Source organism: Protopterus annectens, chromosome 3.part0 (genome assembly GCF_019279795.1).
Source record: "Protopterus annectens isolate FY-2018-M chromosome 3.part0, PAN1.0, whole genome shotgun sequence".
Classification (NCBI taxonomy): Eukaryota; Metazoa; Chordata; order Ceratodontiformes; family Protopteridae; genus Protopterus; species Protopterus annectens.
In genome coordinates this window covers 731,998,559-732,013,913 of record NC_056731.1, presented here as the reverse complement: position 1 = coordinate 732,013,913, position 15,355 = coordinate 731,998,559, and the positions used below count along the sequence as shown (strand labels likewise).

Here is a 15,355-nt window from a genome sequence, read left to right as displayed (position 1 = left end):
CACAATAGTAGATCACTGTAGATTTCTTTCACGTGAGAATTACTAAGTAAACCATAATGATGTAAAAACCTAAATTTTGCATTGCCTGGACAACCTAGGTCCATTCAGGAGAGAGCTAAACTTTATAACACTTTGTGCTATAAAGTCTTCTCTTTCTAAAGTGTTTTTTTTTTTTTATCTATTATGCAGTGTGCATTTAAGAACGAAAATTATGTTAAAGGTGCAAACAATCATGAGTTAAATGTGTGTCTTCAAGTTATTCTGCAGAAGTCATCATAACTATGGACACTCTGTGGTTGATAAAAAATTGATGCATTCAAATGTGAAACTAAAAGCTGTAACCCAGTGTTTTTTCTCTTCTTCAGAAAACTCTTCAGTGCTTAGAATTCTAGTCAGAATTGGTGTTTTACTGAGTCAGAGAACCACAATTGTAAGAAATGTGATTTAATGGACAGAACACATTTAATAACCTGTACATATACAAGATGATCAGGCGTCATAATGCTGGTACTATCAGACTTATATGGTATTACTGACATGATAAAGAACAGAAAGTATGTCCGCATGAATTATGCACATAATAACCAAAAGAAAGCCATGTTACATGAAAAGGAAACAATTGCTAAACTATAGTCAGAAATGTACCTGCCAGCTTTTAATTCCTTAAACATAATTTACATTGCTAAAAGGCACAGACTTCCTTTATGAAACAACATTTTGTGCGTGTAGTTCAAAGCATTTGCCATTTATGTTGCTGAAATGAACCGTCATTTCTTCTTCTTTATAAAAACACTTCAGCTTTATATAACATATTATTTGTCAAGTGCAAATTTCCCAGAACATTATTTAGGTATACAATATAGAAAAACAACAATATGAATCAGTATATGTTATGCATTTGCATATGTATATGTATTTTGAATGGCACAGTGCCAGTTCTCAGATTTTATATCATGCTTTATACCTGTTCGTATTATTTGTTGTATGTTATTACTCAAATGCTTTTAGAAAAAATGCTTTTCATATTCTCAGAATTAATTATTTAAAAGTGCTTCATTATGACGGTGCAGCATAAAAATCCTTCTTGCTCCATTCAGTGTGCTTCATATAAATAGCATATTTTATAATTACATTCATATTATCATGCTAGTGTAATTCACCCATTTTGATGAATTAGTCACTAGTATAACCAAACACTGTTCATTTTTTGAAAATTTTAGTAGGACGTCAGCTACTCTAATGCTTTCAAACAAATGGGTCTATAAAACTGTGGAGTCAGACATAATCAGTTAGTGTCTGAAAACAGACAAGATGGACACCATGTTGTAACAAATGAACTTCAGTTATTCAAACTGTCATAAAACACAAACTTGTATAATGGAACCTTGACCTTATAACTATGGACACGTGGAATATGTTTTAACGGTTTTACTCTTTGATATAAATGATTTTTTATTAAATCCTTTGTCTCTAACTCCAGTCTGCCATGATATTTAAAACATACCCCACTGACTTGGTGACTGACCCTCTGATGTTGTTAGGCAGGGATATAATCAACATTTTTCATTAGATTACTTGTTCCTTTGCTACCATGCCACATGCATTCGACAAGTTAATTGATAGCTATAATTTCCAATTTCTGTACATTCACACTCGTACTGCCAACATCTTGCTTACAAGGGGGGTATACATTCAACCTTTTCCACTGTTTATTCTATGGTTGAATCATCCATGATATGCTTATACAGGCATATTCTATAGGCATTCATGATAGATTCTTAAACTACACTATTCACATAATATGCCACTATGGCTTCTGTCTGGTAGTGCAGTGAGATACAATGTACACAGAAGAAAGGGAAGGTAAAACTATTCTTCTCCTTATAACCTTTTATTCTAGGCCACTGACAATCACAAGTTCCCATCATGAATGGTCACATGACTTGCTAACTTATGGGGTCTTAATGCATCTACCTACATTTACATGTCAAAAACATATTAACAAGAAAAGGAAAATCAGAAAATCTGAATGAAAATAGGTTATACTGAAAATAGTGTTCTTTTATAATTTTAAGAGACAATATCTTTCATGGACCTGTAATTAAAAATACCTCAGTGCTGCAGAAACATGGACTGGAAGAAGCAATTCTTTTCTTTCTTAATATTTAAACAGTATTAAGCACAGTAGGGACCGATTTGCTACATTTTATGCTACTGCTGTAATTCGACAAGGAGGTCTCAGTAATTAATGTTTAAAATTACTGTTCTGACTGAATGTCTGTGTTACTGCAGAAGTGGCATACAAGACCAGGACTGAAACTAATGGTAAATGTCAAAAGAATGTGGTGAGATATGCAGTTAGAATTTTCAACATTATCTAAGTGACGGAAAATTAATTCTAAACATGCATAGTTTTAGTTAAGGACTAGCAAAAAGAAATAATTGCAAATGCATGCACTGTAGACAAAAATAAAACTGATTTATTTCATTTTAATCCAAATAAGGAAAATCCACATGGCACAAAACAAGAGACAACTTAACTGAGTAGCCAGTCAGCTTAATCCAAAGCATGCATGTGGTTCATAAAAGGAAGCAGAGGTAATCAGACCAGAGAAAACCAGTGCAGAGATGGGAAACATACAAATTCTACCCAGACAGTATCCAGAGGGCAGGATTAAACCTCAGACCATGAAAAACAGAATTAAGAGTAGACTACTACCATGTTACCCTATTTTTGTTGAAATTTGACTTTTCATTAAATGTAGGAGGTGCTGCGGTAGCGTTGTCGCCTCACAGTAAGACGTTGTCCTGTTCGATTCTCAGCTAGAGCGTCTTCTGTGTGGAGACATGCATGAATGGGCGTACCTTCGTTGAAGGTTGTGCGTCAGGGCCAGCAACTCGGCACGTAAAAATCTACTGCCAATCATTAGCGGACTGGAGTTCTGCTGTGGCGACCCCTAACCAGGAAAAGCCGAAAGACACAACATTAAATGTAGGAAGATAAAATCAAAGTAAAACATGAAATGGAAGTTGGGTTATTAAACTGGCTAAATTTTACTCAAGGTAAAAGAGGAACAGGGACAGGTAATGTAAGTTGCAAAACAGAAAGAAAGAGACAGAGTGCAAGAAGATGGAGAGAGACAAAGGAGAGGGAATCAGAATCTGATAATGAAAAAAACTGAATGGTAAGCAAACTAGGCAAATACTAAAAATGATAACAGTAAATGCACGAATAAGTTTTGTGCTTTACCAAAATCCTGCTGCTCACAGTCTTCTGAAAGCTTAGCAGACACAGACAATTAGATGAAAAGGTAAGTTTACCAGTATGGCTGTATTATATATGTATATATGTAGTCTTATATATATATGCAAGTGCGCACATGCGTACATATACATCAAATCAACTAAATGATCTTAGCGGTAGATTTTGCAAAGTTTAAAATAAGTTCCTACAAAAAATGATGGAAGACAGATACAGCAGTAGTTGACTGAATGATAACAAAAATACTAAAATGATGCAGCAAAGTATAAAATTACAGTGAGCACACTGCATAAAATCAAAATACTCTGTTTTAAAAACAGATAAGGTTTTGGGAACATGCTTTTAACATGACTTTAGATGCAGTTGTAAAATTACATTTAATAATTCTTAAAGAAGTGCAATATAGGACGGGAAAATATGCCATTATTAAATAATCTATTGTCACTGCAAATGAAGTTGGCTGCAGCAGTTATTTCTGTCATATGTGAGAGGGACAGAAGAAGTAATAGTATGGTACATATCTATCTGTGTTCAAGCTAATAAGTTCTGAAAATGATCAGTTTTAGTGTACTGGTGAATGCCTGAAAGAAAACTAATTCTGTGTAACTACGACCGACTAAAGATGGGTTATATACTGAGCTAAATTACTTAGTTTAAACAGTAAAAAGGCTCAGCATAATCAAAGAATAAAAATAAAATATCATGAGTTCCTATTGCAGTACCTTAAATTATAAATATCTGAGGATTTTGCATCATACAAGATCAAAAAGTGATGTAATGTAAAAGAAAGACAGAGACTGCAGTAAGGCAAAGGATGTTACTTGAGATAACCATTTTCCAACATGTACATACATAATTCATTGCTAGTCCTGATAACCCTTACATATGCATAATATTTATGACAAGGTAAGACCCGGGCACTGACATGCACACACACACAGATGTATGCTCCCCCTATCCCTATCCCCCCAGGTTAAATGCTTTTTTGCACTTCTGATTTCATCACTTTTTGGAGAACCCCCACTGCATTCAACATATGTTAACTGCGTACTGGCCATATATACCTCCGTTGCACATTTCAGCAGTTACATTACTGCCTTTTCCCCAAAGTATTGATGAGGTATGCAACAATCTTGCATTTTACCTTTAAGTGCCATAGAACACTTAACACGATTTACTTGCCTGAATGTCTAAGCAACATTAACAGAGGGTCAGTCTTTTAGGTACACTGAGATCTGTCTTCCAACTACATAATGTATAGACCAGAATCAAACAGATACCAGCTTAAATTAGAAAACAATGACTTGCATCACATTTATGTGAAATCAAAACCTTCATATTGACATAATGTTCCTGAGATGCCATTTTCTCTGGAAATGATAAAGGCCAAAGTTGGAAAATAAAAATCCTGGTTCATTGTAGAAATAAAAATGATGTTTTCTCTGTCACAGGATTTGTCAAACAGCCTTCCATAACACAGTCTGACTGTATGACCTCTTGACTGTTGTCAGACCATGGTGGGGAATCCAATGGTTCTTGCTTGATATTCTGGGCAAGACTGTGCATATTGAAATTGTTCTGTAGTTTGCATGCCTGGTTACTCAAAATTTTGTCTTCTGGTAGGGTTTGCCCAAATGATGAACCATTTAAATTGTTTGAGATCTGAACACTGGAGGAATTTGCCATGTAAGATAACTGCTGCAGATTAAACTTAATTTCTCCTTTGTTATATTCTTCTCTGTACCCTCTGTGCATGGAAGGACAGTTGGTGGAGTCTGCTCCTGTAAGGTAGTGCTGTTGCTGTGCAACACTATTTGTAAGTTTTGCTTTCTGACAAGGTGACAACTGTGCACCCATTGTGACTTCAGCTTTTAGCTGAGTTTCTTTTTGGAAACTAGTTATACATCTTCTTCCCATTTCATCTTTACGCACCCACATGTGGTTTTGAGAAACTAAATAAGGGTCTGTTGCATTTTTTGAGTTTAATCCTGTCTCTGCTTTGATTGGAACATCATGTGGCATCCCAGTGTTGTAATAAATGACAGGAGATACTAATGCTTTGTGTCCTTTCATATTTTCCACTGGGCAATTTTCCAGGTTAAGAAGTTGTAAATCAGAAAAAGACTGGTCAGGGTTTGTACCTTCCTTATGGTGGTAACCAGTAGTCATTTGTGGAATGCCATGGTTGGCACGGTAATATGGTTTTCCCATTCTGTTTGAAAGAGTACTCATACGATGACAAACCCTTGTGGCACAAGAACCTGGGTATGTCTTTAGTGTCCATGCACTGCTGCTAGTGGAAGCTTTCTGTGTGTCTGGAAATGATTTACAGTAGTTAAGTGGTTCATCATGGCTAAAGCAGTCCTGACTTCTGCAGGTTTCAAATGTCTGATCACTCTCCTCTTTGATTGCTCCTCTGGGCCATCCAAGATGTTTGGGGTTCCTGATCATGTCATTGCAGAAGTTGTACTGATGGGCTTCCTGGCCTCCACTGTATCCACTCGCATTAACTTGTTTCTTCATGTTTGCTCCTTCATCCTTGACACTAGCAGAAAGATAAATTAATATATAATTAGTCTTGGGTTTAAACAGAATCTATGAAGCAAAAAAAAAATGCTTAATTTATTTTCCCTTTACTGATGTTGCATTGTTCATGGGATGCTATGTATGAATTTCTTTACTGACTTTATCACCCTTCCCTAATGTAATACCGACTAATAAGAAGACAGGTCGAAGGGATGTACGTTGCTACCTTATACTGTTACAACATTTTTGTTTTTCTGCTTCCTTGATGCTTACACACATAAGTGCCTTTTAGGGTGCTGCATTCCTCCTGTCTGGATCATGTGCCCTGTGTTTGACTTAAAACATTGCTGGGGCTTACATTATTGCTTTACCTCAGCTCCATAAGGTGGTAACTGAGACATAATGTACAATGTCTGCTTTCTACATAAAAAGAACTACCACTGCATGTTCAGCCATCCTTTTCCCAGCTGATTCAAGAAAGAACCGGGTTTGTTTCCAAACCCAGCTGATTGAGTGTATTGGTTCAAATGTATAACCTACTAAATTTACTCTGTGCTACTAGAAGAAAATTGGAATATTTATTATATATACAGATGTTTATCTCGTTAACTAAATCTTTTAGTGCAACAAGCAACAAGCAAAAAAAAAAAAAAAACACTTACTTTGTAGTTTGCTGTGGGGTAAGCATATAGTCTGGATTGTCATTTGTGTATAAACGTTGATTACTAGCTTGTACCCACACCCACTGATCATTGCTTGTGCGAACTCTGAATACAGAAAGACCATTTTCTCCACTGTTTACCACTGTCAAAAAAGAGAAAGAAACATTATATTTGGACAATATTTTATCAGTGATGCAGATAATCATATGATTAATATATGTCAATGTGCTGTGTATATGTGGGGATCCCCTACACTACACCGACACACCACAAACCCGACAGCCAAAACACTGACACCAAAACACCGAAACCATACAAAACCGACAGTCCACATTACCAAACACCATAACACCGACTCACAACACACACACAACATAAGCACACCAAAAACCTTAAACCTACACTAAACCTTACATACACAACTATCTATGCACTTACCTTAACCCAAACCCTAACCCTAAGGTCCATCACTATCACACACTTACCTTACCCGCACCCTAACCCTAAAGCCCATCACTATCGCACACTTACCATACCTGCACCCTAACCTTAAAGTCCGTCACTATCGCACACTTACCTTACCCGCACCCTAACCCGAAAGTCCATCACTATCGCACATTTACCTTACCCGCACCCTAACCCTACAGTCTGTCACTAAAGCACACTTACCTTACCTGCACCCTAACGTCCGTCACTATCGCATACTTACACATTCGCGCTTGTTTCACATGTCAGTGTTTTCAGCATTGGGATTTCGAACTGTCGGTTATTTCCATCGTTGGTCTTCCGGTCTTGGTGTTCTCGTCGTCGGCGTTTCGATCTGTCGGTGTTCTCAAGTAGACCTATATGTGTCTACATGTATGAGGTCATGTTACTGCTCTTAACTGAAGTTATTGTGTCACTGCTGCTCAGGCTATATTACTTAGGAGAGTATTTTCTCATAATTTTATGTTCGTGACAACAACTGTCAATATATTCCTTTTCTTTTTCTTCTAGGTTACCTAAAGGTAACCTCTGCCTTAGCTACATTGCAGTGCCTGATCTACTCGTATTTGAAAGTGTATGTTCAGAATGTACTGCCTGTGAAGTGACATTGGATCAGGCAGACTAATAGTGATATGTATGCATAACAGAAAAAAAAAGATAATTGGTGCACTGAGCAACTGTTACCAAGATTATGGAATAAACTTCTTATAATAAGTATAACTCAGCCTGTAATGTCCTTCAAGAATAATCTTAATGCATATTCAAGTTGAAGTTGAAAATATCATCACAGAGTTACAACAACTTGGGCATCTCCCTTAGTAACCTGGTTACAGTACTCTTTAGCAACTGAAGCCAGCACAAGTCACATGCAGGTAGCTCCATGTACAGGATGTTGTAATCTAACTTAGTTGATAAAACAACACGACAACCACAGCTAGATCATTTTCAGGAATAAGCTGCTTAATCCTGGCAAAATTCCTAACAAGGAAAAAAAAATAAGTTTATACCATTGCCAACATCGAGCTCCTGATGAGGCACAGCTCCAAGATCTTGCACTCATACTACTGCAATTCAAAACATCCCAGCGAAGAAAAAAAAATAATAGACTAATGTGATGAATGGGCAATTAGTGTAATGTTGCCTATGCTTTCAGGACCTCAGTGTTTTTCAGGATACAGTCACAACCAGTTTTCCTTGGCAAGCTTTGGATACCAGGTATATAGTACTCCACAGCATAGCCCACACCCAAAGAAAGTATGTCAGATGAAGATGAGAAGTACAGTTAAGAATCCTTACCATAGCTATGATAACTCATCCCATACCTTCTCCTGGTTTCTCCAAAAGGAAGCAAACACAATAAAGAACAATACCACCCCTGAAGTAACATGAATACCACAAGACAGGACAACGTGTCCGGAGTCATTAACCCTGTTGTCTCTGGGAGCTTGACTGAAAAGGACTTGGAAAGCCATGGGCTGTCTGCTGACTCTTGAATCTAGCAGCCAGATCCTTCTCCAAAGTCTTATCTAAGAAAGAAAGGTTGGAAATGGATCTAAAGTTATCCAGATGGACAGAATCAAGTTTCATATTCTTCGAGATAAGGGGTCACTAAAGCCTCTTTCTGGGCAGTCAGTAACATACCTTATCTTCAACTGACAACATCTGGAAAATTAATGGAACCTCTACATCAAGTCAAAAAACAATTCACCTCAATGAACATGGGCTCAAGCCACAATATGTAAGGCAAAGTTTGATGATCATCATGAATTACTGGAAATCAACTGGATGAATCTTCTTCCACCTTTGACATAAACATACCTTTTCAGCATTCATTGCAGGTCCATTAGCAAGGCCCTGATGAGTTATTTCACTCAAAGCTGATATTTCCTCTTTGAAGTGCCTGCCCAGCTGAGAACATTACGATGCAGAAGCATTTTCTCTGAACCTACATACAGATTGGACTGTCTGCCATAATGAATAGCTAAGCTTTTCATAAGGGATCTCTGACCAATAGGCCTGGTAATGGTCCCTCACTATAATTCTGCTGCCTTCAGCATGGATTGCCCTCTGTAACATTGCTCTGACTTTGTCCTTTATTAAGCATTATGCTGTAATGTTATGCTGTACAAACACAAAACACTACTTGCCTAGCATCACACCCAAAATCTACCCTTCAATTATGGATCATGGAACTATAAGGAGATCTCACAATGCTTTACTGGACAGAGCTCTACGAAACATATCTTTCAACTGCCCCTATTTTGGAGGAATGCATTTTCAGGCCTAGTTTATCCCTGCACATGATGTGCCTGTTTCTGGAGGTATGTACCTGTTTTCAGGTTTGATTTACCTCTTCTCACAAGTTTCTGAATCCCCATACATAATTTTGTAAGCTATCTTGTACACAGCAAACCACACTACACATCCAATATATAACTGGCACCAATAATTTAAATAAAGAGGACACAAATTTCTCTCTCTTTCATCTCTCTTTTTCAGAAGCAAAAGCAAAACCTTGGGTGGTACACCTTTGCAGTACACTTTATATTAAAGTCTGCAGAGTTTACACTGTATCTTTGATAATGTGCTTATTTCTTTCCATATTTTTTCACTCTCTGTTTTGTAAACATGTTTCTGAGTAGTATCCCACATTTCTACTGGCAGAGGGAAGAGTTATGTGCTATTTAGTATTCATACACTAATTAAATGTCCAGATTTTTAGCTGGATGTTCCAACTTTTCAAGGTTTTTGTATTTATTTTCAATGTCTGCAATTTGAGAGGTACTAGGCCATATGGGTCACCTGCCTAACAGGTGCTTGCAATTGAACAGTACCCCCACTCCTGGTAAGGATACTACCTGAGCATTAACTACATGGCTTCATGCAAGCAGCCCTAACCAGTACCCCCTAGATGACTTCCAACTGCACAGATAACTGGCAACTCCTCTCCTCAAAAGGTATCTGTTGGTAATTCTGTGCACAGAGAATGATGGTTTGGATTATTTAAACAGTGGGAACGTTTTAAGTTATCCTAGAAATACAGTCACAGATTTAACAAAGGATAAGGCACAGGTATGTAAAACGAATAAGAACCATGGACTCCTCTGCTGTCTGTGCTACTATTACATGTCAATGATACACAGGTAGTGTATATCATACCACTTACTTTGAGCATGTGCAGGACTAATTTTTAGTAAGAATAGTAGAGACGTCATTTCAGTTTGTAGCATCTAGAGAGTCATATCAAAATGGATTGTAGCTGCTGTAGGGGCAGGAAAATGGAGTTGGAGTTCATGTGAAAGATGCAGTAGACATGTTTATATGGCAACACTGATATTTCATTTGGATAATTCTGATGGTGGGAAATTAGTTATAAGGGCAGCCTAAACGTGAGGACTGCTTGTTTTATTAAATGTTTTTGAGCACATTGTATGTACTGGGGTACTTATGCAAGGTACAGCAACAGTGGTATTGTGACTATGCCACCCAGAACTTGTGCATAATAGCAAAAATGACAATCACAACATAAATCTGTGCTGCACAAACCAGATATACATTGTACTTCTGCACTGCATGACCAAGAAGAAATAACTTACACTAATTTATTCTGTAGACATATAAGCAGCTAACTTTACCATGCATTTGGTGAGCACCTTGAATGCTATGGTGAGACAAATAGGTCTCTGAAGATAGTGACTGGCTCTCAGAAAGTACCACAGAAATCTCATGGAGGACTTGGCGATTTTTATATGCAGATTGAATGTGCTCACTGGATTTTCAGGATGCCTATCTCCTGCCAGTAGACAAGGAAGGATTAACTGCACTGTGAACATCTTTAACTTTCTTCACTTGACATAAAGATTTAGACAACTGAGACCTAGGACTGTTCTAATGTGTTGTGTCTATTGGTTACCAAAAGAAGCTTGAGGAAACGCTGGACTCTTTCTGCTTTAGTGTGACCTTGGATGGCTGTTGTCTGAAGAAGGGTGAATTCTATCCTGACAGCCCCCTTTTCATGGGGTGTTGTGTCTGGAAATGGGGGGGGGTAGGATTGGGTATTTTCTGAAAGGGAATTATACAGCCTCATGGATATGATTTACTGTATCCATTTGTTTTGTATGATGGCCAACCACACTTGCTAGTGGAGGGAAATAATGATCACCAACTGCCTCCAGAGAGGGACTGTTGGGAAAGTTCTCAGGGTGTTCTGTTGCTGCTTCCCAAAGGGAAGGCTGCAGAATGATAAGTAGTGCAGGCCACCCCTGTATCACTGGCAGGTTCCATTGAAGGAGCCACTGCAGCCACAGGAACTTCAGCATGAAAACTGTTTGAAAGGTTGCCATTGGAATTTATTATGCCACAAAATCTTGGCAAAGGGCTTTTATGTGGCCACAAACCTGACCACAGTGACAAAGAAAGTCCTGTCCTGTTGTTCGTTTTTAGCAATTTTTCTTTCACCCGTTGCCCAAAAGTAAAGGACCAATCAAAGGGGAAGTTAAAATAAAATAAATAAATAAAAATAATCATACATCTCAACCTCTTAGAGCAAAAAATCTGGACAAAGCCTAAAATGATGGGGGGACAAATAGGGACAGATTTTAAATATTGCTCTTAAAGACTTAGAAAGTTGATAGAATAATAGGTTTTGCATTAGCATGAATATTCTTAAGGGTGTGTAGTCTTAAATACAAATGTTTGTCATTATTTAATGACTTTAATCCTCAGCTATTTGCCAGAAAAGTACAGATTTTAGAAGGGACACACCAAAAATATGAGGCAAAAATCTGGACATTTTGCAAAAATCTGTACAGTTCAAAGGTATGAGCCTAATGTTTTGCTGTACTAATTCTCACTGGAATGCAGTTATGTACATCAGGTAATTAAGAGCCCTAATGGCAAAATTACCTGACATGATGTCATGCTTCTCCATTCAGTTCAACCACTTCATCTCTGTCTCAGAGGATGAAGTGCTGGGCTATCATCAGTGGGCTCTTTTTGTGCAGCCAGTACTATCACAGTTGAGCCTACCAGTGTTTGCTTACTCCATTGTGGTCTGTCCTTGATTGGGTAGAAGATTTTGTCAAGTTTGCTATATGAGGGTTCCAGCACATCCAGTTCTCAACATGTTTACTGCTCAACCAGATCAAACTTATCGTCCACAAGGAAAATCACCCAAGACACGGATAAGGCAGTATAAAATGCCTTGTACAGAATTTTTCATGGTTGGGGGGGGTCAACAGACCTGTTTGCCTCATTAATTCTAATATTTCACTATTTTTGATATCTTCAGGAAAGGACTGTGGGGAGCCCTCCCCCCTTCTCTTCCACTCCACTTCCCACTCCCCTTCACTGAGATCTGAGTATGGTGTGAATGACTCTGCAGTGGAATCAGTGTGTCTACGTTTTCATATTCTCTTCCCTGGACATTCAGGGTTTGGGAGATTTAGACAAATTTCCTGAAGACGGATTATCTGCCAAAGATCGAAGCCTTCTATGACCTTTCAGATATGACTGTCTCTGAGATCCATGGTCTTCATGTAAATCTGATGACTGATGTGTGTCTTAGGATAAAGTCAAAGTTTATCATGTATCTGTTCTAGCTAAGGGTAGAATTATGATCCTGTCATGAAATATGAAGGCCATCTCTGTATCTGTCAGGGCTGATGCAGCCAATATTCAGACAGATATCAGCACAGAAGGCAGTAACACTGATGGTCCAGCAATGAAGGACACTGGCATTGAAGGCACTGTCAACCTTGAAACTGGCTTTGGCACTGTGTGATTAAATACTAAATACCAAAGACTAGGATATTGAAAGTCGCCCCAAGATGATTGTGATCAGTACTGACCTGGAACGCTCAATGGCAGAATCCCAGTGCCTAGGTAGCCTTGGAGTTGAGACAGCAGGAGCTAGAGGTGTCATGCCAAAGGAGCAAGAAGTCGAGTTGGTGCCAAAATAGACTGTGCTGAAATACCTCTTGGCTCCAAATCTCCTGAAGCTGAAAAAATGCTTAAGGAAACATGAGAGGTTGATTTAGCCTGCAGACACAAGATAGAGGGGGGATGGGAGGACACACAATGAATGTGAGTCTTAATTAAAGCCCACATTATACAATCCCAGTTAATGTGGAGGGGAAGACACCTGACAAACCTGGCAGTCCTGGTAGAAAGAATTGAAGATGGATAGGACTCCAAATATTTAGAAAGCTCCCTCTTAGTGGAAAAGTGGCACATTATTTTCCTTTGGGAAGGACCAGAAGCTAAAGTTATTCCCAGGAGAGATACCCCTAAAAGGGAATGCTGAGGAAGGGCTTGTACAACTCCAACAGATTGGGCTCCAACTTAGGGTGTTTGGACAAAGGAGGCCTTCTTCCACACCTAACCTCATCTCACTTCATTTTCTCTTTTATTGATTTCTTTATCATCCTTGTCTGCATGCTTAGTTTCATCTGAGGGCAGTAAGCCTGTTAATTACTTTGCTTCTCCATTTCTGAACAGTCTTATGTTTGAAGGCCTTACATATATTATTAGCCTCTCAGAGATCTTCCAGCCCCAAGTACACCATTCACAAATTGTGCATGTTCTTGTGGCCATCTTTTGAATCCAGAGCCTTATCCATATTAAGTGCTCAGCAAGCACAATCCATCCATCCATCAATCCATCCATCCATCCATCCATCCACGACTGTTTTTCTCACTTTTGTACATGTGGTTGGGGTGCCACTTCAACAGTGACAATCGTCTAAAGACAAGGATTACACTGCTGAATGGCTAGCCCTGCCACGGTTGTTCTTCCACACCACACACACGCTCACACGTATGACCAATTTAGAGTATCCAGTCCACCTAATGTGTGTCTTTGGAATGTGGGAGGAAACTAGAGCACCTGGAGAAAACCCATACGAACACAGGGAAGACTTGCAGACTCAGCACAGAAGCCACTTCAGCCAAGAATCAAACCAGGGAACCTCTTCCTGTGAGACAACAGCACTATCTGCTACAGCAGCAAGCACAATAACAGCTAATAAATACACTGTAAAGAATAGAAATCAGCAAGTGTAATCTCAAGAAGGCCCTGATTAAAAAATGCTGGATGAGTACTTTACCATTATACAGCAACTGCTTAAAACAAATTAACACAGTATGAGAAAGATAATGATAAACTGCAGATAAAAGAAGAAATTCTGACTAAGTTGAGAGCTGTGAAAGAAATAATAAGCAGAGATATTTGACCATCTGCCTTAAAGGAAGCAGAGGTTTGACAGGATTTTTTTTTTAATTACAGAAATAATTATACATTAGAAAAATGGGGAAAACAGGAGAAGATATATAGCTAGCATCCTAAAGAATTCTCAAAATTAATATCACTTACTGGTTTCAATCTCGAACTCTGGAGATCCATCTTTGAACTCAATGTCAGCACACACAATCTAGGGAGCCAGGGATAGAGCAGTGCATTGTGGGAATTAGTGAAGAAGCTGAAGCTTTGGAGAGAAGCCTGAATGCTGGCTTGGAGCTGCTACTGTAACCAGTATAGTAGTCTGAAGTGGATGGTCTGGATAATGTAAGATCACAACTTACTTTTTCATAAATAATGTTATCCCAAAGAGTGAAAATGGACAACATACAGGAGCCATATTCACTGATTTAAATTATGTATTTGATAGTGTTAACTATAACTTACTTAAAAACTCTCATATCATTCCATCACTGACAGTGTAACAAAATAACAATCTGCCCTACAATCAACCCAGTCTAAACATAATTATGGATGCAGATGACCATTTTAATACTGAACTCAAACAACACAGTAACGGTTATAATCTTCTGTCTAAAAAGATTTTCCTCAATTGTGGAATTGCTTAACCTTTTATAAGATAGTAATAAATTGCAACAAGTTTACAGTAATGATATTAGGCACTTCTCAGCAACAGAAGAACAATTTAGCTTTATTGAATAGGGATCCATATAGAAAGTTCCCACTATAAGAACATTTCTGATAGTACTAGGCATACGGCTTAATCAGAATCCTAACTTTCAGTATCCTGCAGAAGCTATAGTTCAAAATGTGTTGATTCAATTGAAATGTCCCCATCGATGTACATCAGGCTAATAAACTGAAAGAAAGCAGTTGGTATAACATTTAAGTTGTTTGCCTCACAAACGCCAAGTATGGGGTTTGATGCTCACCTTGGGGAAGGGAAATTGGCTAGAATTAAAATAGTCCACAAGGGTAGCTAGCCTAGTTCTTGCCTATGAACCTATAGGAAAGAATGGTTCTAGTTTGGCTCCCCTTCAATCCAACTTTTGGAGAAAAATTATTTTACAAAATCTTACAAGATACTTGAAATAGTTTTCCATAATATATAAGAAATACAACTTTAAGGAATAATCTAAAAGTACAAAATACCTATAAATCT

The 15,355-nt window shown here is 38.1% G+C and overlaps 1 protein-coding gene across 1 annotated transcript in view; it reads right to left on the bottom strand.

Annotated features, from left to right (window-relative positions):
* Nucleotides 1-2,938: 2,938 nt before the first annotated feature.
* The window catches only part of LOC122796914 (aryl hydrocarbon receptor repressor-like), a 325,581-nt gene continuing 313,164 nt past the window's right edge, over nt 2,939-15,355 (bottom strand). The window contains exons 7-8 of the mRNA XM_044065672.1: nt 6,451-6,592; nt 2,939-5,807 (exon numbers count right to left, since the gene is read on the bottom strand). Of these exons, the coding sequence (XP_043921607.1) occupies nt 4,676-5,807; nt 6,451-6,592 (1,274 nt within the window). The 3' untranslated portion in view covers nt 2,939-4,675. The remainder of the gene's footprint in view (nt 5,808-6,450; nt 6,593-15,355) is intronic.